We start from the raw sequence: 21,627 nt of genomic DNA on the forward strand, positions 1-21,627 counted from the left end.
ATTTTGTCAACTAATTTTTTTTATATAAGCGACTAGTAAATAATATTATAGCTTCTCTATAATAACTAACACTACTAGTTCGAATTACATTATTGTATCTAAAGAAATAAAAACAACTAAAATGTATCCGCTAACACTTGAACTTTAGGAAATGCTACTTTTCTGTGTCTTCCAAACTCTTTCCTATTCCTTGGTTGTTTTGCTTCTTCTGGACAATCTGATGTCTTTCACAAGTACATCATCTAGATCAGCCCCGTCTTCCTGACCCTTGAGCCCTTTCACGCTTAACGTATGGTTCCTTTGTTGCAAATGTTGAAGTTGTATCATCACCTTTTTGGGCCCCAGCCTCTTTGTTCTTAGCAGGCCTCCCACGACCTCTTTTTTTTGGTTGCTCCAAATGCACCACATGTTGAGGATCTTGCTCCTTTTCCTTTTCTTGGTGCTTCTTATGTGTATTTGATGAACTCCCCCTTATCTTGCTCTTCTCTTTTCCCTTTGCATTCGAATTTTCGCTGTCACCAGGAAGCAAAAACCGTCCTACATCAGTCATAACAATTTCCCCCCTTTCACACATCTTCTCCAGATGATGTTTCAGCATTGTCATATGAGCCCTTGGCAAGCTGTCATTATTTTTCGTGATAAACTCAGATATCGATTCCTCTTTAGAACCCCCTTCTTCGTTCAATTCTTCCAATGCCTTTTCAATCATCCAAGTATAAGGAGGATGATCAGGAGTAGTCTGAAGACCAGACAGATAATGATGAAGGTGCTCTTGAAGAATCAAATTTTGAGTCTCTGATAATGGCGCATTTGGTGCACTATTGGACATTTTGACAATTCCTTCTCTCAATTTGTCCATGGCATTCTCCATATTCTTCATCTTCTGTAGCAATTTAGGATTTTCACAAGTGTTAGACACCTTAACTAAATAGTATGCAAATGTAGTTTTTAAATTCAATTTAGTTTCTTCTTGCCTGATAGTTAAAAGGACTTTGCCTCACATATAGAATTTTTGGGGAAAGAAATAACCAATTTAATTTAAAGAAGATTTAATATTTATTACAACAAAAAATTAAACACATTGGGACATTAATTATTTCAAGAGCAATCAAATTCTTGAATTATTTGGCAAGCAAATCAAAACAAAGCCGACAAATAAAATCTAGTTATGATTAGTCACTACAATCATTTGATTCCAAGAATCATTTTTTGATATTCGAGAGTCTTTTTTCACTCAAATCAGACCACAAATGAAAATAAAGTCTTTCTTAAACAACAACAAAAAGAAATAAGTAATAAAAACAACTCATTCAAAGTGAAAAAACAGATATCATTCAGATATATAAATGAGAAACGGAGTTAGAGATTAGACCTTCAAATGTCGAGCAAAGACAGAGATACAAACGAATGGTGAGCAAGTAGGTTTTGATAAAGGATCTATATGCCAGTGCAGTTGCTCCTGCCGTTGTATATTAAGAGTCTTCCTCAATGTAGGTCTTTTGATTTCCTTTTATAGGTGAGAATTAGGGTACAAACAGTTAGGGCTGTTTGAATGGACTTGGCCCATAAGGCCGATCCAACTCAATCTGTTATTAGGGTAGGATTGGGATAAGATTTAGAGCCCATTTAACTTCTGGGCTTATAATCCTGACCCAAGTAAACCCTAACATTGAACCCTTACATATACTAGTTTATTACTAGTACATTGAGGGCTTAAACCTTTATATGGCTACTGTCATTCCTTTGTGAAAATTTAACTCCCTAATATCTATTTACCGTTTTTATATATTTGAACTACAACTTTCGTCCTCCTTACTTAATTAGTTTTAATAGGCATTCTTTTCATACACAATCTCTGGAAGAAGAATTTTTTTTTTGAAAGGATCTCATTTGATCCATGTATGCTTACAATACTGCTAAACTTCCTTTATGCCTCAACATTCCACAAAATCTCGCCATAGAGAATTTATTTGAACTGTTATTCATCAACAAAGACTTGTCCTAATAGTTTTGATCAACAAAAACATTAACTCTTTGTTGAATGTGTTGATAGACTTCTTATAGGAATATTTCAATAGAAAGTTTATTATTTCACTATCTATTTTGTCTAAGTTGTCAAATATCCGCTATTTTAAACTAGAAAGATCTGAAATAGAAAGATAATAATACAATGATTTCAATTGTGTCCAATTATCAAACCGGACATTAGTACGACTACTTTTAATTTTTCATCAAATTTTCTGGTCAATGTTCCCTCTATCTCAAACACAAGCTTCCTAGTGTGTGCCTCGATCACGTAATTTTTTTTATTCTAAAGTTACACTCAAAGTTAACGAATAATACTTTGAAAATATCAAAGAGAACTCTCAAGCGTAAACCCTCATTATCTTTAGCCAAACAAAAATCAAATCACAAAACACAATGTTTACTCCTCTAATATTCTTTAAAGTTTCACCAAAACCTTGCAAATGATCTAGTAAATCATAAATTTCACACTTAGGATGTGTGATTAAAAAAATGAGATAAATTCAAACCACCTAGCACGTTTAAAGTATTTTCGTTGAGGTCAAAAATCACCATTTTGACTTCATCTGCAGAACATGAAAGATTAAGCAAATCAACTCCTCAATTACTATTTTTGGAACTATTTCTAATAAAGAAACTTTAACAGCATTAAAATTCTAGATCTGTAAGTTGATCATGAAAAAAATAGACAATTCAGCATGAGCATGTTTCAACATGTTATGTTCTCAATTGTAAGAAATTCTTTAAATAAAGCCTCCTTTTTTTTGACTTTATCCTCCTTTAAATTTATTTCTTTAAAATATTTTCCAACATTGTTTTATTCCATTTTCTTTATCTTCATCATCTTTAACTTCAAATTCAAAAATACATATTCTGAATAAATAAACTCTCAATCCTCTTTCACAACCTCTTTCAAATTATGATCTTTCATGCAATATTTCAAAATTTTAAAAGGTCTTCTCCTAAGAGAAATTTGATTACTACAAGACAGAAGAAATGGTGCATGATTAGACTAATTCTAGCTAAGTGCTTCATATTCATAGTGTCGTGCACCCCAAAAAAAGCTTGATTAACAAGAACTCAATCAAATCTTTTATAAATTGTGACACTGAAACTTAAGATAAGAAGCTCACATCGATAAAACGTCAGAGCTGTTGGACATATAAGTAAGCAAACCTTATCAACTAGTGACACAATTATAGTCGTGCGACCTAGGTCTAAAGCTGATAATGTCAGTAGCGAGCTTGGCCATTACAAATGGTCTCAAAGTCACTCATATGTCAGCCTTATCGACGTGGATCAGAGTTTAATTGAGTTTAGAAATTTTTTGATAAGGCAAGATAAATCTTAGTGCTAGGTCTAGGATAATTACAAGTGGTGGAGCAACCTCAACGAGGACGCTGATTTCATAAAGGGGTGTATGTGACACCCAACATAACATAAGAAGTCACATATTGATAATATATAGAAAAAATGTTGGGTACATATGTAGATAGACTTTACCAATTAGTGATGCGTTTTAAATCGTGCGGGTCTAGTCTCCCTAGAATAAACTAATTACAGAACTATTAATGAATATGTGTGAGAAAAACCGTAGGGGATAGTCTTGAGATAAAAAATATCTCCTCTTTTTAAAAACGTTCTACACGAAGTTATACCAAAAATATTTATTTGTGAACTTATATTTTACTATTTATATGTATATCTAATTATCTATATTTGTATGCTTATAAAAGTTTGAGACTTCAATAGATATGTTGTTCGAATTCTTACATTTTCGTATGTGCATTTCACATTAGCTAAAATTGTGATAATGTTTAAGTAACTCTTAGAAACATCATTATTTACTTTTGTTCATTGTTTAACCCTTAAATTAATTAGTGAGCCTCATTATTTTCTCGTACGGGGATGTTAAGAATGCAATAACTTTATTGTATTAATCATAAGCTCATTATTTAATTGTTATTAAACAACAAATTACCTACCAAATTTTCTTTCGGGATTTTTATTTCAATACTTCAAATTCACATTAGAAACTAAAAACATTTCAAAATACGCACTATTTCTTGTTCTTTTTGTCTTTATATTATCTTTGTATGACACAGTGACGAAGCTAAAAAATTTGTTAAGAATATTCAAAAATTAATATATATCTCAAAAAAATTATACCTAACTTATATACATATTCTTATTTCTTACAGATACAATAAAAGAATTCATGAAGAATGTTTGGATGATGGGTCCATGTAGCTATGCCACTGATAAGACAAGTGCTTAAAATACAAAATTTGTTATACTAATTATCATGTGATATATACCATACATGTAAATAATTAAAAAAATATATAATTATTATCAAAATGAGAAGGCAGGAGAAGGATCTTTACTTTCTTCACAAAGATGACAACTTTTTCAAGTTTGATTCTCTGCCTTCCTCTTCTTCTTCTCTCTCACACACAGACAACATTCATAAAATTACACATTCTGATTGTAACTCTCTATTTACGTGCGCATGTTTTTCTGGATAAAATCTTACCCTATTAATAGATATTGGATCTCGATTACTTTTGAAGTGGTTCCTACTTCTTGTAGGATTAAGCATCCTATTTCAGGGGCGAAGCTACAGTGGTGTCAGGATGTCCAATCGGACATTCTTTGTCGGAAAATTATATCGTATATATAAGTAAAATGGTACTTTAAATGACTATTTAATGTATTTTGGACACCCTGAGCCCAACAAGCATGTATAGCCCAGTGATTCTTGGAGCTGTTAAAGTAGCGCTTAGGGAGCTGGGGATCGCAATTTGGATCCTCACCAACAACATTTGTTGTCCTTTATGCCATTTTTAATATTTTAAAATAGAGTCTTTTTTAGTTACTTTCTAAATCTAAATAATACTTTAATAATCTATTATTACAAATAACTAAATTTTAATATTATTTGATAAAATAATCCTCAATCTTGAAATTTAAGATAAATAATACTTTAATAATCTATTATGACAAATAACTAAAATTTAATATTATTTGATAAAATAATCCTTAATTAGATATAACTTGAAAATTTAAGAAAAATAAATTAAGAATTTTAGAAGCAAATCAGAATTTTAATTGATTTGACTTTTTTTTAAAAAAAAAATATAACTTATTTTGTCGTCGTCGCTCGAAGCATAAAAATGATGTTTTTCAAACTTGAATTTTCTATTTTTTTTGTCCGATCACATTCTATCAAATTAAATATACACATTAAACTTAAGTATTATGTAGTTTAACTAGAATATTTTTTTGTACATTTGTTCATAAAAGAAATTTAATTATTAATATTATGTAGTTTGATTTTGAAAAATTTTGTACACCCATTCGTCATTTTCTTTTAGTTAATATAATTCTTGGACACCCTTCATAAAATTTCTGGCTACGTCACTGCCTATTTTAGCTGGGTTATTCATTATATCCTTCCTCTCTCTTGTAGGACTCTTTTATAAAAGGAAACTTTATATAATGGCTTCTTGTTAAAAAACCAATCCCTCCACCATTTATAACTTCTAATTTGTGTGGTTAATGTTCTCCTTATCTCAGTCGGATTTAGTCAGAAAGAAGTTGTATCAACGTTGATAGCTACATTTAGTTAATGTAATAGCTACATTCATATTATCTTATCTATAGGTACATTTTGTAAATACAATATAAATATATGTTTTCTTTGAAATACTGTAAAGATGCACTTTTTTTTCATATTGAAGTCTGGATATATCTAAACTCGCACTGCATAAGCTTCCATTCAAAGGAAACCAGTATTATCTCCAAGGATGATAAAAAAAAAGCCACTGCAATCAAGAGCCAGTTGCAGGGAATTGTATAGTAGCTCTCCGGATCAATGATAAGAAAAATAATGTCAGGATGATTAATTAATCCCAATAATATAATTAATAAATATTATACTTATGTACTATTAAGGGGTCGTTTGATAGCTAGATAAGAAATAAATTATTCATAATTTTTGTATTACTTATACAACGTTTGGTAGATAGATAGGAAAAAAAGTTATTCATTTGTAAAATTAAGGGAAAATGCACAAGTACCCCCTTAACTTATGCCTGAAATTCCTAAGACATACTTATACTATACTAAGGTCCTATTACTCCACTGAACTTATTTTATAAGTAATTTTCAACCCCTTTTCCGCCTACGTGGCACTAGCTTGAAAAAAAGTCAACCAGCGTTGGACCACAAGATAGTGTCACGTAGGCTTAAAAAGGTAGAAAATTATTAACAAAATAAGTTTAGGGGGCTAATAGGACCTTTGTATAGTATAAGTGTGTCTCTGAAATTTTGAGCATAGGTTGAGGGGGTACTTGTGCATTATCCCTAAAATGAATACGACTTTTGGTTGACAATTTAGAAACCTGTATAACTAATACATTACTAATACTAATCCCTACTTTACTAATATGTGTATAAGTGTAACCAACCACCAAAAGTCCTTATAATAAAAATATCTTGGGACACGATTGAGGCTTCACTATTTTCCTTCAAACACTCGAATCCTGAGCCTTCATATACAACTTCAAACCCTAAAGCAGGATGATCCAACTGTCACATAATATCTAGACAAGGCAAAATTGATTTTGGGTGAGTTAACCTCTGTTGGATGCCCTTTATGCCTGGCAAACCAGAACATATGCATATTCAAGGGGTTAGATTAAGAATTTAAAGATATTGTCACCATGCACCTTATTGGCACGATCTCAACTTGTTACAGTAATTCTTCAACTATGACATCTTCATCGACGAATTCTTCATCAATTTATTAGGACACATAAATTATCTTGTACTAATTCTAGTTTTTAATCTTGATCTCCAATCTTATTCTCTATTTTACTGTTCAAATATAGAGTCTATTTTTTCAAACAATCAACTCCAATACAATTCTCTATTTTACTCTCTAAAAAAGAATTTTTTTCTCTTTTCGCAATATTATATTATTATATGTATTTCAATTTTATTTTCCTATTTCAAATAATCACCCTATAATCTATATAATCTTCATGTAATATAAAATTTACTCTTATCAAATTTTTCATTTAAAGAAAATATGTTATTCTAAATATCTAAATAACATAATTGCAAGAAATATTATATATAATACATGTAAACGAACAATTCAAATCAAAATGAGATCATTGATGGTTACACGAGTTATTTCTGGGGTTTCCGAAATATGATGTTTTCATAATATATAATCACTTCCGCACCCTTGTTGGAAGATAATCTATTACTAAAAATGTGTAAAATTATTCTTTGATTTTCATATTAAATATTATTTCTTTGTTTCAGTTATCCTATTATTTATTGTTACTATTGTTCTTTTCTAAAAAAAAATTGTGCATCATTAAAGAAGCACATATTTAATCTTCTTTCAATTACATCTCAGGACACATAAATGCGACCTCACCATTTTATTGATTGACTTTATCTTAAATGCAAAGTTGCAACCTTAATTAATGTTGGGTTATTGCCGATGTTCCAGCCAAAGGCCCATGGCCTAATCCTACTTGGAAAAGGATTGAAATTATTCTCTTTATTGTGTTTCCAATTCTATTAGGAAAATGATTGGAATTGTAATCCTATTTGTAGTTGGTTTTGGTTTTGTAAGGAAAAACACAACTTTATAAATAGAGGATGGTCTTGAGAGAATAATTAATTGCTCATTGGTATTGTCTTTGAAATACATTAGAACATAAGAGAGGTTTTTGAGAGAGCTTTCAACAAGAGAAAAGAGAGAAAGAAAAGGGTTCTTTTGCTGCAGTCTTTTTCTCCGACCAGCAACGTTGAGATCGTATTTCCCGATTAACTAACAATTGGATCGGGCTAAAATTTGGACTGGGTGTTCCTGACATTTTGGTGGTTGATTTTACGGTGGAGATCAGATTCGGAGGTCAGAAAGATCCTGTTTTAGGCCCCGAACAGAAGCTGGGTTTGGGTGGTGTTTCTTTCTATTATCTTTTGTTGGTGTAGCTATTGTTTGTTCTCTTTTGGCACTTGTTGTGTAGCCATTAGAAGAATATTTGTAACCCTCTTATTGGTATAGTGAATCAATTTAGATCTTGTCGATCCCGTGGTGGTTACCTTCGGTTTGAAGGGTTTTTTCATGTTAAACTTGGTGTTCTTTATTGTTAGATTTTTGTTTTTATTTTTTCGTCACAACAACTCGTATCAGAGCTAAGGTTTTCTATATGGAGGGGAATATCATTAAGATCGTATGTCTAAACGGAAGAAACTACAACATATGGAAAAGCAAGATGAAAGATCTATTGTTCGTGAAGAAGATACATCTTTTCAATTTTTCTGCTCATAAACCCGAGAATGTGACCGATGAAAATTGAGAATTTGATCACCAACAAGTATATTGATATATAAGACAGTGGGTTGAAGATAATGTTCGCAACCATATTGTGAATGAGACACATGCTAGAACATTGTGGGAAAAGTTGGAGACGCTTTACACTTTAAAAACTGGAAATAACAAGTTGTTCTTGTTAAAGCAATTGATGACCTTTAAATACAAGGAGGGCAGTCCTATTCTTGATCATATAAATAATTTTCAGGGTATTCTTGATCAGCTATCAGGAATGGGTGTTAATTTTGATGATGAAATACAAGGACTTTGGCTTTTTAATACTCTACCGGATTCTTGGGAAACTCTTCGTGTTTCTTTAACAAATGGAATATGCAAAGAGTGTGTGTTGAATGAAGAGGTTAGAAGAAAATCTCAAGGTATATCCTTTGAAATCCAAAGATCAAGTGCTTGATATGTTTAAACAGTTTCAAGCCTTATCTGAGCGACAAACGGGAAAGAAATTAAAATGTATTCGCAGTGATAATGGTGGTGAGTATATTGATCCTTTTGATAACTACTGCAAATCGCAAGGAATTCGTCATCAGAAGACTCCTCCAAAGACCCCTCAATTAAATGGTTTGGCAGAGAGGATGAACAGAACTTTAGTTAAGAGAGTTAGATATGTGCTTTCAGAGGCTAAACTTCCAAATTCTTTTTTGGGCTGAAGCACTTGACACTGTTGCTTATGTTATCAATTTGTCTCCTATTGTTGCTTTGGATGGTGATGTTCCAAACAGAGTTTGGTTTGATAAGGATATTTCTTATGATCACTTGAAAGTGTTAGGGTGTAAATCTTGTGTGCATATTGCAAAAGATGAGCGGTCGAAATTGGATGTTAAAAGCAATGCATCTTCATTGGTTATGGTCAAGATGAGTTTGGATATTGCTTCTATGATCCAATTAATAAGAAACTCATTAGAAGTCGTGATGTTGTGTTCTTTGAAGATCAAACTATTGAAGATATTGACAAGACTAAGAAACTAGATTCTCATACTGATGAGAGCTTAGTTGATGTTGATCCAATTCCTATTATTTATACATCTTCTGCACATGAAGGAACCCAAGGTAATGATCCAGATAATGATCAGAGTGTAGAACATATAAATGTTCCTACTTATGCTGTTGTGGTTGATAATCAACCAACTCATGGTGAGATAACCACTTCGAATGATCCAGAAACTTCTTGTAGAAGATCTACTAGAGAAAATCAAAACTCAACACGTTATTCTTCTAATGAGTATATCCTCTCAACTGACATGGGAGAACCTGAAGGTTATGATGAAGTCATGCTAGATACTCATAGAGATAGGTGGGTAGAAGCCATGGAAGACGAGATGAAGTCACTTCACGAGAATGGCACATATGAGCTAGTGGAGTTACCGAAAGGTAAGAAAGCTTTAACAAATAAATGGATATTTCGATTAAATCAAGATCAACATACATTTGTACCTAGATACAAGGCTAGGTTAGTCGTCACAGGTTTTGGTCAAAGAAAAGGGGATTGACTTTGATGAAATTTTCTCTCCTGTTGTGAAAATGTCCTCTATTCGTATGGTTCTAGCCTTAGCCGCAAGTCTAGATGTAGAGGTTGAGCAGATGGATGTCAAGACTGCCTTTCTTCATGGTGATTTAGAAGAGGAGATCTACATGGAGCAAACTGAAGGTTTTGTAGTTAATGGGAAAGAAAACCATGTTTGCAAATTGAGAAAGACTTTGTATGACTTGAAACAAGCTCCAATGCAGTGGTACTTAATGTTTGAATATGTCATTAGGGATACAAGAAAACTTTTTCAGATCATTGTGTATTCTTTCAGATTTTCTCTAATGATGATTTTATTATCTTACTACTTTATGTGGATGATATGCTGATTATTGGAAAAATTAAATCTAGAATTGCAGTCCTTAAGAAAGAGTTAAGCAATTCGTTTGCGATGAAGGACTTGGGGCCAGCAAAGAAGATCTTAGGCATACAAATCCATCGAGATAGACACAAGAAGAAGTTATCTGTATCCCAAAAGGAGTTTATTAAGAAATTACTCAAGAGGTTCAACATGACAGAGACAAAAGTGGTTAGTACATCTCTTGCTAAACATTTTAAGTTGAGTACGACTCAAAGTCCATTGACTAATGAAGAGAAGAACGAGATGTCGAGTATTCCATATTCTTCCGCGGTTGGTAATTTGATATATGCTATGATTTGCACTAGACCAGATATTGCACATGCTGTTGGTATCGTTAGCAGATTTCTTTCCAATCCTGGAAAAGAACATTGGGGTGCAGTGAAATGGATACTACGATATTTGAAGGGTACGTCAGATATGGAGTTGTGCTTTGGTAGTGGCAAGTCTGAACTAGTATGCTACACAGACTCTGATTTGGGAGGAAATCCTGACAATGCAAAATCTACTTCTGGCTATTTGATCACTTTTAGAGGGGGAACTATTTCTTGGCAATTAAGACTTCAGAAGTGCATAGCTCTATCTACGACAGAAGCCGAATATATTGCCATTACTGAAGGTGCCAAGGAATTGCTTTGGATGAAGGAGTTTATCAAAGATCTTGATTTTGAACAATCAAGATTTGTCCTATTTTGTGATAATCAAAGTGCTATACTATCTCACCAAGCACTCTACCTTTCATTCAAAGTCCAAGCATATTAGTAGAAAATATCATTGGATTAGAGTGGCCCTAGAAGAGAAATTATTTGAGGTTGAGAAGATCACTAACACCAATCCTTCAGGTATGCTTATGAAAGTGGTGACAGTATATAAGCATGAGTTTTGTAGAAGTGCGGCAGGCATGAAGCCTGCCAAGAGATCCTCCACTCAAAGTCCATTTGGCCCCTTGGCTGGAGGGGGATTTTGTTGGGCTATTGCCCATGTTCTAGCCAAAGGCCCATGGCCAAGTCCTACTTCGAAAATGATTGAAATTATTCTCTTTATTTGGTTTCCAATTCTATTAGGAAAAGGATTGGAATTGTAATCCTATTTGTAATTGGTTTTGGATTTGTAAGGAAAAGCACAACTCTATAAATAGAGGATGGTCTTGAGAGAATAATTAATTGCTCATTGGTATTGTCTTTGAAAGACATTAGAACATAAGAGAGGTTTTTGAGAGAGCTTTCAACAAGAGAAAAGAGAGAAAGAAAAGGGTTCTTTTGCTGCAGTCTTTTTCTCCGACCAGCAACGTTGAGATCGTGTTTCCCGATTAACTAACTGTTGGACCGGGCTGAAATTTGAACTGAGTGTTCCTGACATCTTGATGGTTGATTTTAACGGTGGAGATCAGATTCGGAGGTCAGAAAAATCCTGTTTTAGGTCCCGAACAAAAGCTGGGTTTGGGTGGTGTTTCTTTCTATTTATCTTTTGTTGGTGTAGCTATTTTTTGTTCTCTTTTGGCACTTGTTGTGTAGCCATTAGAAGAATATTTAAAAACCTCTTATTGGTATAGTGAATCAATTCAGATCTTGTCGATCCCGTGGTGGTTTCCTTCTGTTTGAAGTGTTTTTCCACGTTAAATTTGGTGTTCTTTATTGATAGATTTTCGTTATTATTTTTTCGTCACAACAATAAGACGATATATTATGAATGTTCTCACTGTATCTTATCATTTTAATATATTATTTTAATAAACTCGGACAATTGATTTTATCCCTCAATAGCTCTTTCTTTACAATAGTAATTAAATTAAAGTTAAGACAATAAACATTAATTTTAGAAACTAATTTCTCAAGTTTATTTCTGATTTAAGAAACTAATTTCTCAAGTTTACCAGCAACAAGTTGGAAAGAAATATCCAATCCTATTAAATCTGAGTCAATATTAATCAAAAGGAAGCATTTAACGCACAACAAAAACATTAATCAATTAAAGAACATTCAAATTCTTAAATTATATTATACGAAAAACAAAACAAAGCCAACAAATAAAATCTAATTATAATTAGCTACAACAAGCATTTGATTCAAACAAACATATTTTAAGAGTTGTGTTTTACAAGTTCATTAAACAATTTATATATGCGAAAACTTTTCTTATAAATTTGATCGGTGTTTTCAATAGTACAATGTCTTGGGTATATACAACAAGAGAAAGACTCCTAAAATTTTGTTAATAGCAAGGAAAAGACTCCGAACAGGTAACTAATCCTAATATTATATGTGTATTGTATTATTTGTAGTTAACTTGTAAAACTAGGTTAGTTTATAATACTTCAGCCAACTGTTGGCTGAGATCGTTTACCAACTGAGGCCCAAAAAGTCTCGTGTCTTTCAAAAGGTAGCGAAGGAGTCTAAGAGCAACATTGATATAGGATTTCCTGGGCACCAACATGAATTGACTCAAGTTTTTTACGATAAAGGAGAGATCTGATCTAGTGTGTGTGAGAGGTAGTTTAGCTTTCCCGAAAGATGTCGATACAAAGTAGGATCAACAATTGGACCGGGCGAAATGGTCTGATAGACGCTTATATTTGTATGAGTTTGTATTCTAGACCTTCTAACGTAGCATTTTGTCAACCGAACGTTTAACTCAATAAAACTCAACACTTTAAACCCCTTTGGCTTTGTGTGAACTTCAAACGCCCAATGAAAATGACATGTCATTATCCAAATCAGAGTTTATATAACATGTCATTGATTATTTTTTTATTTTAAAAATAATTGTTTCTTCATTTTCACAACATTATTCACTTCATTGTTACTTGAACAACTTCTAAAACCATTTCCTTCATTGATGTCAATGAATCACCATTAAAATGGCTTAACATATCTTAATATTTGCATACAATTTTACACAATACACTTCATCTAATTTCATAAAGATATTCAAAAATTACTTTTTACTATTCAAAACTATCAGATGTTGTCTACAGAAATGACAAGATGAAAAATAAAGAATAACTTTGACAACAAAAGAGGTCATTACTCATTAGAAGTATTTCTTTCGAAAACTAGGTTTATTATATATATTTTATTATTATTTTTTGCAGAATTTCGTTTTTAATTTGTGGAGAACACCGAAAAAAAGAACAGAAAAAGAAATTGGAAAGGAGCAAGGAAGGGGAGAAAGAGTGAAATGAAGGTTTTGGGTGGGGAAGAATGGTAAAAATGATGGTTGAAGATAGGAAAAAGGGGGATGGGTGGGGGAAATTAAGAAGAGAGAAGTGAAACATTTATTTTTAATTTTTTTCATGTTTTTATTTGAATTTTCTTTTTCTTTTAATTATTTTTAATCAAAATTCTTAGGTTCACGCTCTTTTTTGTGCGTGGAATCACGTGTTTGTCCAACTCATTAATTAAGTTGACACATAGACCTGGTAAATGATCAGAGAGATTTAAAATGTTAAGTTTTATTGAGTTGGAGGGTTTAGTTGACAAAGTTCAAAGTAAGGTCTAAAATACAAATGCATACAGGTGCGACGGTCCATCAGATCATTTTACCTTCTTGAGAAGCCTAGTTTGACAATTGGGTCTAAAGGAGAAGACACCTGAGATAGGCCTAGAATATCAAACTCCTTGAACAAGTCGAGGGCGACTTTACTATGACAAAGCATCAAACTATGTGATTCACGAAGTACTTCCATTCCAAGGAAAAAATGTAAATTCCCAAATCTCTTATTTTGGATTCTTGATCAAGGAAGATCTTCAAAGCATGTATATAGCCACAATGACATCAACCATGGTAGGTTGTGAAAAGCTACTAGAAGGAATATGTGGAGTAAGCTTTGGTTGAGGCAAAGAATCAGGAACTACAGTTAGAGAATGTGTAAATTGTATGATGGGATCATTTAAAGAGACACGATCCTCCACAGGTAATGAGAAGACACGATCTGCCAGCATGTATTTGTTAGTAGTAGGAAATAAGGAATCAGTAGGAACAGAGGACTTGGTAGAGGAAAATGGAAAAAGTAACTCATGAAAGACAATATCCCATGACACGAAACACTGTAGATATTTAAGATTGAGAACTTTGTAGCCCTTTTTTTCGTGTGGATACCCAGAAAATACACAAGGAGCCGCCCTCGGATCAAACTTTTTTTTTATTTGAAAGGGTAGAAAGAAAACACAAACAATCAAAACTTCTAAGATGAGATTATTGTGCTCTGGTATTAAATAGTATCTCAACTGGTGTTTTGAAATTTAAGACTTTGGAGGGAAATCTATTAATTAAATATGTTGTTGTCAAAAGATAGTCTTCCCAATAGCTAATAGGAAGGTGAAACTGATACAATAGAACCCAAGAAGTTTCTAATAGGTGTTTTTTCCGCTCAAGTTTCATTTTGTTGTGGGGTGGACACAAAAGTTGTTTGATGGATAATGCCTAAGGATCGATTTTTTTTTGAATGTGTTTCTAATAGAATTTGTAGCTGAACTAGAACTAGACTTTTTGCTCGAATTGAAAACTTGAACGCAGAACTTATGCATATATATATCAGAATAAATCTAAAAGAATGTAAATACAAAATGTTGTCCTGAATAATATTCGACAATAGTGTGATTGTTCCTGCATGAGTAACCTGGACTCTATAGGAATTAGGCAAGTTTACCATGACTCTATAGCGTGATTGTTTCAAAAGCTTTAATATTTGAAAGGAAATCCCTATTGTAGGCCATATGCTTAGTTGCTCCAGTATCTAATATCCAAAAATTCCCATCATTTTCAATAAAGCAGGCATAAGAACTGAGAAACATGGACATACCCTAAAGACTAAGAGTCAACGCTTCTTCGAATCCTCCTGTATGTTGATTTGATTTCATCTGTTGAAGAATTTGCAAAATTTGTATTATGTTCTCCTGACTGAGAGCTTGGACTTCTGGAGCGTTGATGTCTCTTTGAGTAAATCCTTTACTGTGATTGTAAACACTTGAGTTGAAAGTCGTAATTCCTTGTGATGTGCCCCGCAACTTTCTAGGTTTTGTGAATTTAAAATTAGCAGGAAAATCATGAATCTTGTAGCATTTATCCACAATGTAACCTGGCTTCTTACAGTAAGCACAAATCACGCATTGCTCTTTTTTCCATCATATCCTGCGTTAATTCATTTTTGTGCCTTGAGGTTCGGGTACTTCCTTCCTACTAAATTAGCAATTATGAAAGATTCTTAATCGCCTAGATAAGCAGGTGCAACATGTATTTTCCTTTGTTTTTCATCTTGGATAATAAAGGAGTAGGCCTGCCCAATGTTAGTCAAAGGAGACGACAACATAATATTACTTCTGACACCAACAAAAGTGTCATTTAGGCCCATCAAAAACTATAAAAATCTTTTATCCTGATGAGATTTGATACTCTTTATTTAGCATCACAATCAGACTCACAAATACAACAAGAGTAAGTGTTTAGTGCATCTTACTTATTCCACAAACACTTCATTTTTGTGAAATAAGTTGATACACTAAAATTACCTTGACTAATTGCACTTACTTCTTCTGTCTGAAACAATTTTGCTCAATTGTACACGTCAAATTTGTCTTCTCGATCATTCCAAAGGTTAGCTATTTTCTTAGAAAGAGAATTCATGAGCTATGAAAGGAGCATATCATTACATCTGGCTCATGTTTTTGAAGCAAAGGATCAGTGTTGGGAACTAACAAGGAGCCATAAATGGATTTCAATTTGTTTTTTTGTCGAGTATGCTATCACTATTGCTATTCTCTATGCTTTCATAAGCCTTGCCATCAAAGACAGAAGAAACGAGAGCCATACTTGGATAATCTGATGGATGGAGACAAAATTTGTGTTTGATCCACCACATTAGTCATGGCAGATCCAGTGGGACTAGAGAAGGAAAAAGTCAAGCTGCACTGGAAGAAAGAGCTGGAATGGACCAACTACTAGCCTGTGAATCAATATTCATTGTGAAAAATAAAATAATACAATAAAAAGGATGATCGAGAGGTATTCAAACATGCTCTAGTACCATGTAACAATATATATATATATATATATATATATATATATATATACATATATATGATACTTTTCTTATATATTTGATCGATATTTTCAATTGTACAATGCCTTGTATATATACAGTAAGAGAAGGACTCCCAACATTTTACTAATAACAAGGAAAAGACTTCAAACGGGTAATTAATCCTAACATTGTATGTGTATTGCCTTATTTGTAGTTAACTTCTAAAAGTAGATTAATTTATAATACTTCAACCCACTGTTGGTTGAGATCGTTAACTAATCAAAACCTAAAAGACCAAATAATCGATAAAATATCTGGATTTGTGTGTGTGGGCACTCTTTGTACTTCTTCTCTTCGTTTGTGAGCAGCTCAATATTCACACCAACAAATTTTATACCTAATTATGATTATTTGAATAATTAAATTCAACATCTAAGCTTTGGCTAAAAAAGGAATTAAATTGTGACTGAAAATAGAAACACCAATGAGTATTGTGTTTTACATGTTTTAATATTGTTGTTATCTCTGTGTACTAGGAGTCCCCTTGTTGATTAAGTCTTTTTCCTTGTTTTTATAGGCTAGCTTTATGATATATAGAGTTAAAGTTGTCAAAATGGGTTTGGCTCATATTATCGTCTCAATTCAATTTGTTATCAGGGATTGAAAAAGTGTTTTAAAGCCCATTTAATTTGGGTCTCACAAACTTAATCATAGTAAGACCTCGACCTTTGAGATTTGATGTAATTTATACTAGATTTTTTAAATTTAATTCCTTGTAGAGCCTAGGTGTTTGTATTAATCTCAAAATCTAACATCAAACATGTAAAAAGGAGGTGGACAATCTTATCTTTTCCTCCAAAATCATAATTGCAATATAAATTACCTAAACTAAAGTTCAAACATATAACATCTAGCAATTAATTATTTGCAAGGACTTTAGTTACCAAAAAGTAAGCTTGAATCTTAAGGAGCGCATTTGTGCTTGATCCATTATATAAGGGTCTCTCGCATGTTGCGGCTGGTCCTTCAGGGTAAGATGTGGATGCTTCATTTGGCCAATGCATCTGCCCTTGATTAGCCTCTTGATAACTGTGAACACCTAATTTGACGTGTTTATTTTACTCCTATAATATTTTTAGTAAGGAATTTTTTTTTATTTATTTGAATTTTTGGTATTTGTCTTTATTATTTTATTGGCTCAAATGACCCAATTTTGTTTAAATTGGGCTGATTTAAATCAATTCTGATGGCCCAATTGATCTTGACCCGGTCCATAGAAATGGTCAAGATTGAATCTCAACCATTCATGATATTTTGATCCAAGGGCTGTTATTGGACCCAAACAAAAATACAAAACTCTAAAAAATTAGCATTTTTCTTTTATTTTTATTTTAGATTTTTTGTCCCTTTCTTCTTCCCTTTACTACCATGCCGCCGGCCGGCCACTGCTACCGCCACCACCGCCCGGTGGCCACAATTTTTTAAAAAAATTTACCATCTTTTCCTTTCATCCTCCTCTACCTAAATCTACAAACCTTTCATCCATATCAATAGCCAAACTCCGTAGATCGAAGGAAAACCAAATTTAATTTTTACTTTTTCCTTAGATTTATAATGTTCCGGTCATTCCCATCACAAACCCTATACATAAATGTGTAGAGCTCTTCAAGGGCTATCATTTAATATAAATTTTAAGTTCAAAATCCATCAAAAAATTTTCCGGCAAAGTTTTCCGGCGACCTTCATTTACCCGGAAGTTATGTCAATCTTTTCCCCCTCTCAATCTTTATCCAAATTCATTATTATCTTTTTTCGTTTGACCATATAAGTCGTTTGATGTCCGATTTATGTTATGAATGTTCTTTAAGTTTATCATGTTGATGATTTGCTTGAAGTATTATTATTATTATTTTTTATTTCGATTTTTATGTTTATTATTTATTTATTTTGACTTTTTTTCTGCATTATTTTGTTGTTTGATCTTTAAATTTGTTTAGATGTTTAGATTTTGTGTTAGTGGGTCAATTTGTTTGGGTCTTGATGAAATGGGTCAACATTTGGGCCTATTTTAAATTTTTTCAGATGGCCCATTAACTATTATTCAAACAATGAATAAAAGAAATGGGTCATCTAAATGACATTGGGCCTATTATTTTCTGATGACCCATATAACTATATTCAATTAATGAATAAAGTAAATGGGTCATCTAAAAGGGCAAAAGAATATTCAATTAATCTGATTTTTCTTAAAACAAAAAAAAAGAATTTCATTGGCCATCTTGGGTGACACCTTGGGAAAACAAAGAGTCCAATACATGCATTGGCTCTTAAGTTTTCAAGAAAGGTGGGATGTTAATGTTGATCACCTATTTAAACCCCCTTGGGGAAGAAAGAAAAAGGAGGATATAGAAAGAAAATTGCAAAAAAAAAAAAACTTACTTAAAAAATTTCTTCTTCTTAAAAAAAAAAGAAGAAGATATCTCTATTGGGTTGTCTTGGGAATTCAATTAAATTTGCTCCTATATTTGCTTGTCATCAACTCTAGGTATTTCTTTTTTACATTTCAATGTAATCTTTATGTTATTTATATGTTTTGTTTTTTTTTGAAAAATTGTTGATATTTTTTGCTAAGCTTATTATGATTCTCGTATGATTATGTTTATCCTTATGTTACTTTGTTTGTATATTTCTATTAGTTTATTATTCTATAGTGTTTTTCATATGATTATGTTTATTATGATGTACATATATATTATTAATCATTTTTAGCTTAAATTTTAGCTTTAGTAAGTTAAAAAAAAATAAAAAATAAAAAAAATTAAGTAATTAAAGTATAACAATTGCAAATCTTTTAGGTTTTCGGTAACTTTTTTTTTTTTAAGGAATGAACTTAAGAAAAAACGTAAAACTAGTCATTTTTACAAAAGGGTTTAATCTGGTCATTTTTGCAACAAAAGAAAAAATGTAAATCTGGTTATTTCTGCAAAAAAAAAATCTTGTTATTTCTGCAAAAAAATGTAAATCTGGTTATTTCTGCAAAAAATAATAAATAAAATCTGGTTATTTCTGCAAAAAATGTAAATATGGTTATTTTTGCAAAAAAATAAAATCTGGTTATTTCTAAAAAAAAAAGAAAAAGTAAATATGTTTTTTTTAAAAAAAAAATCTCTTAAAAGATAAAATATTTGAATTGATTATTAAAGTAAAAATACAAATTTGACTAACTTGACTTAATAATTCAACAATTAAAAGTTTGCTATTTTGCAATCTTCTATCAAATAAGTCAAGGTAGTCATTATATATATATAAAAATTTTATTTACCAAATTGGTTATTCCGTAAATTTTTATCAGTATATAAAATAAAAAATAAAAAAAGAATTTAAACTAGTATATCATTAGTTTAAAAGAGTGTTTAATTGTAATTTTGTAAATTTTTTTTCTTTTGTTGTCATTGTCTAGTAGTAAAACTTTTTTTTCCTTTGGTAAAACCATAAATATAAATGCAAGAATTTTTTTTTATAATAATAAATAAATAAAAACTAATCATTTCTTGGTTTATATGTTGCACCATTTTCTTTTATCTATCTATATCGTTATTTTTTTTTGAGTAGTTAATTATTGTGTTTTTTTTAAAAAAAAATAAAACTTCAAATACCATCATGTGTTCGATTACGATCCTTGGTGTGTATTCTTTTCTAAAAAGAAGGGTCTTGTGTGCGGTTACGCTCTTAGGCCAATCAATTTTTTTTTAAAAAAATAGTAATTAAATTTTTTCCCCCTTTTATCCAAATTAAATAAATAAATTATTTCAGCCAAATATAAGTTAATAAAGCGACCGTGCTAGAACCACGGGACTCGGGGGGTGCCTCATACCTTCCCTCCGTTCAATAGAATTCCTTACCCAATCTCTGTTTTTCGTAGACCAAAACAAAAAAAGTTTTTATTTTAAATTAAGAACTATCTGGTGACTTGAAACACCTAAAAAACTCAATTTCAAGTGGCGACTCTAATAAAAAAAATAAATTAAAAAAAATAAATTAAAAAACCCGTCATATCCTCAACAATTAAAACATAAATAAAAGAGGTGTGACAGATTTGGCGTCTCCACTGGGGAACACTTCTTTTAGAATGCTTTGTACATTAACTTTTTTTTTGGCTATTTTGTTTATTTGGATAAATTTTATGTTTGGATGCTAATTGTGTTATTTCAGCAATTTATCATTTTGATATTGTATTGTATATAAACTGGTTCTCTCGCACACCCTCTGAGTCTCTGTAATTTTGTTATATGCTGTGTGTGCGGTTACGCTCCACAGGACTTCTCTCTAGGATGAGTCAGTGTGCGGTTACGCTCCTGATTCTAGGTTGTTACACAGGTTAGGCGTGGTTGGACCACCAGTTAAGTCGGAATAGCTCTGCTACCGGTACGCTGACCCTCCCTGACTCGAGTTGTCCGCTCGAGTAGGCCAGTCTAGACACCTTCATAAAAGTTAAACCTAGATAAAATGTCTCTGGTATGCTGTTTTTTTTATCATGTACATTTGACCTAGCGAAATTAAGATATCTATTCATGCTAGACCAAAATGTTCATTTTATATGCTATGTAAAAAATAGTTGGTTCAGAAGGCTTTGACATTGTTAACCATCTTCAAAATAGCTTTGCGAGTTTAGTTTTTCTTTTTCTTTTTTTTTAAAAAAAAGGTCAAATAAAAGGGGTAGTCTTTCCAAGAGAAGTTTTTCTTTTATGAACTACGCACACCTGATTCTCACTAAAAAGAGATACGTAGGCATCCTTTCAAGGGTTCGGTGTTTGTAAAAAATTGGTTTTTTATTTTATTTTCTTAAAAAAAACATTTTTTTTACTTTTCTTTTTTCACTGTGTTAGAGTTTGTCATAAAAACCTTTATTTGATTCTATTTAAAGGTACAAATGGCACCATCGACAAAAGGACAAGGTTCAAAAAGGCCTAGAAGCGAAGGAATTCCAGAGTTCATGATCGTAGATACTATACCAAAAGATTTATGGCAATGGTGGACAGACATGGGAAGTCATGAGAAAAAAAAGAGTAAAGGAACACTTGGGGCATTTAGTGCATCTTATGGAGATTGACCCTAGAAGGGATGTGGTCGAGGCATTGATTCCTTTTTGGGATCCCAAAAATAATGTATTTTGTTTTTCTGACTGTGAGATGACACCAACTTTGGAAGAAATTGCTGGCTTCATGGGGAAGGGGTCTACTTTTCGAGGTGCTGATCTACGCAATAAAAGACCCATAATTCCGAAA

General features: G+C 32.0%; 1 protein-coding gene across 1 annotated transcript; it reads right to left on the bottom strand.

The window, feature by feature from the left end:
• Positions 1 to 247: 247 nt before the first annotated feature.
• On the bottom strand, positions 248 to 871 carry LOC107001583 (HMG-Y-related protein A-like). Its single transcript, XM_015199568.1, has one exon. The coding sequence runs from the start codon at positions 869 to 871 to the stop codon at positions 248 to 250; it is 624 nt and encodes a 207-aa protein (XP_015055054.1).
• Between the last annotated feature and the right edge of the window lie 20,756 nt (positions 872 to 21,627).

Source organism: Solanum pennellii, chromosome 10 (assembly GCF_001406875.1).
Source record: "Solanum pennellii chromosome 10, SPENNV200".
Classification (NCBI taxonomy): Eukaryota; Viridiplantae; Streptophyta; class Magnoliopsida; order Solanales; family Solanaceae; genus Solanum; species Solanum pennellii.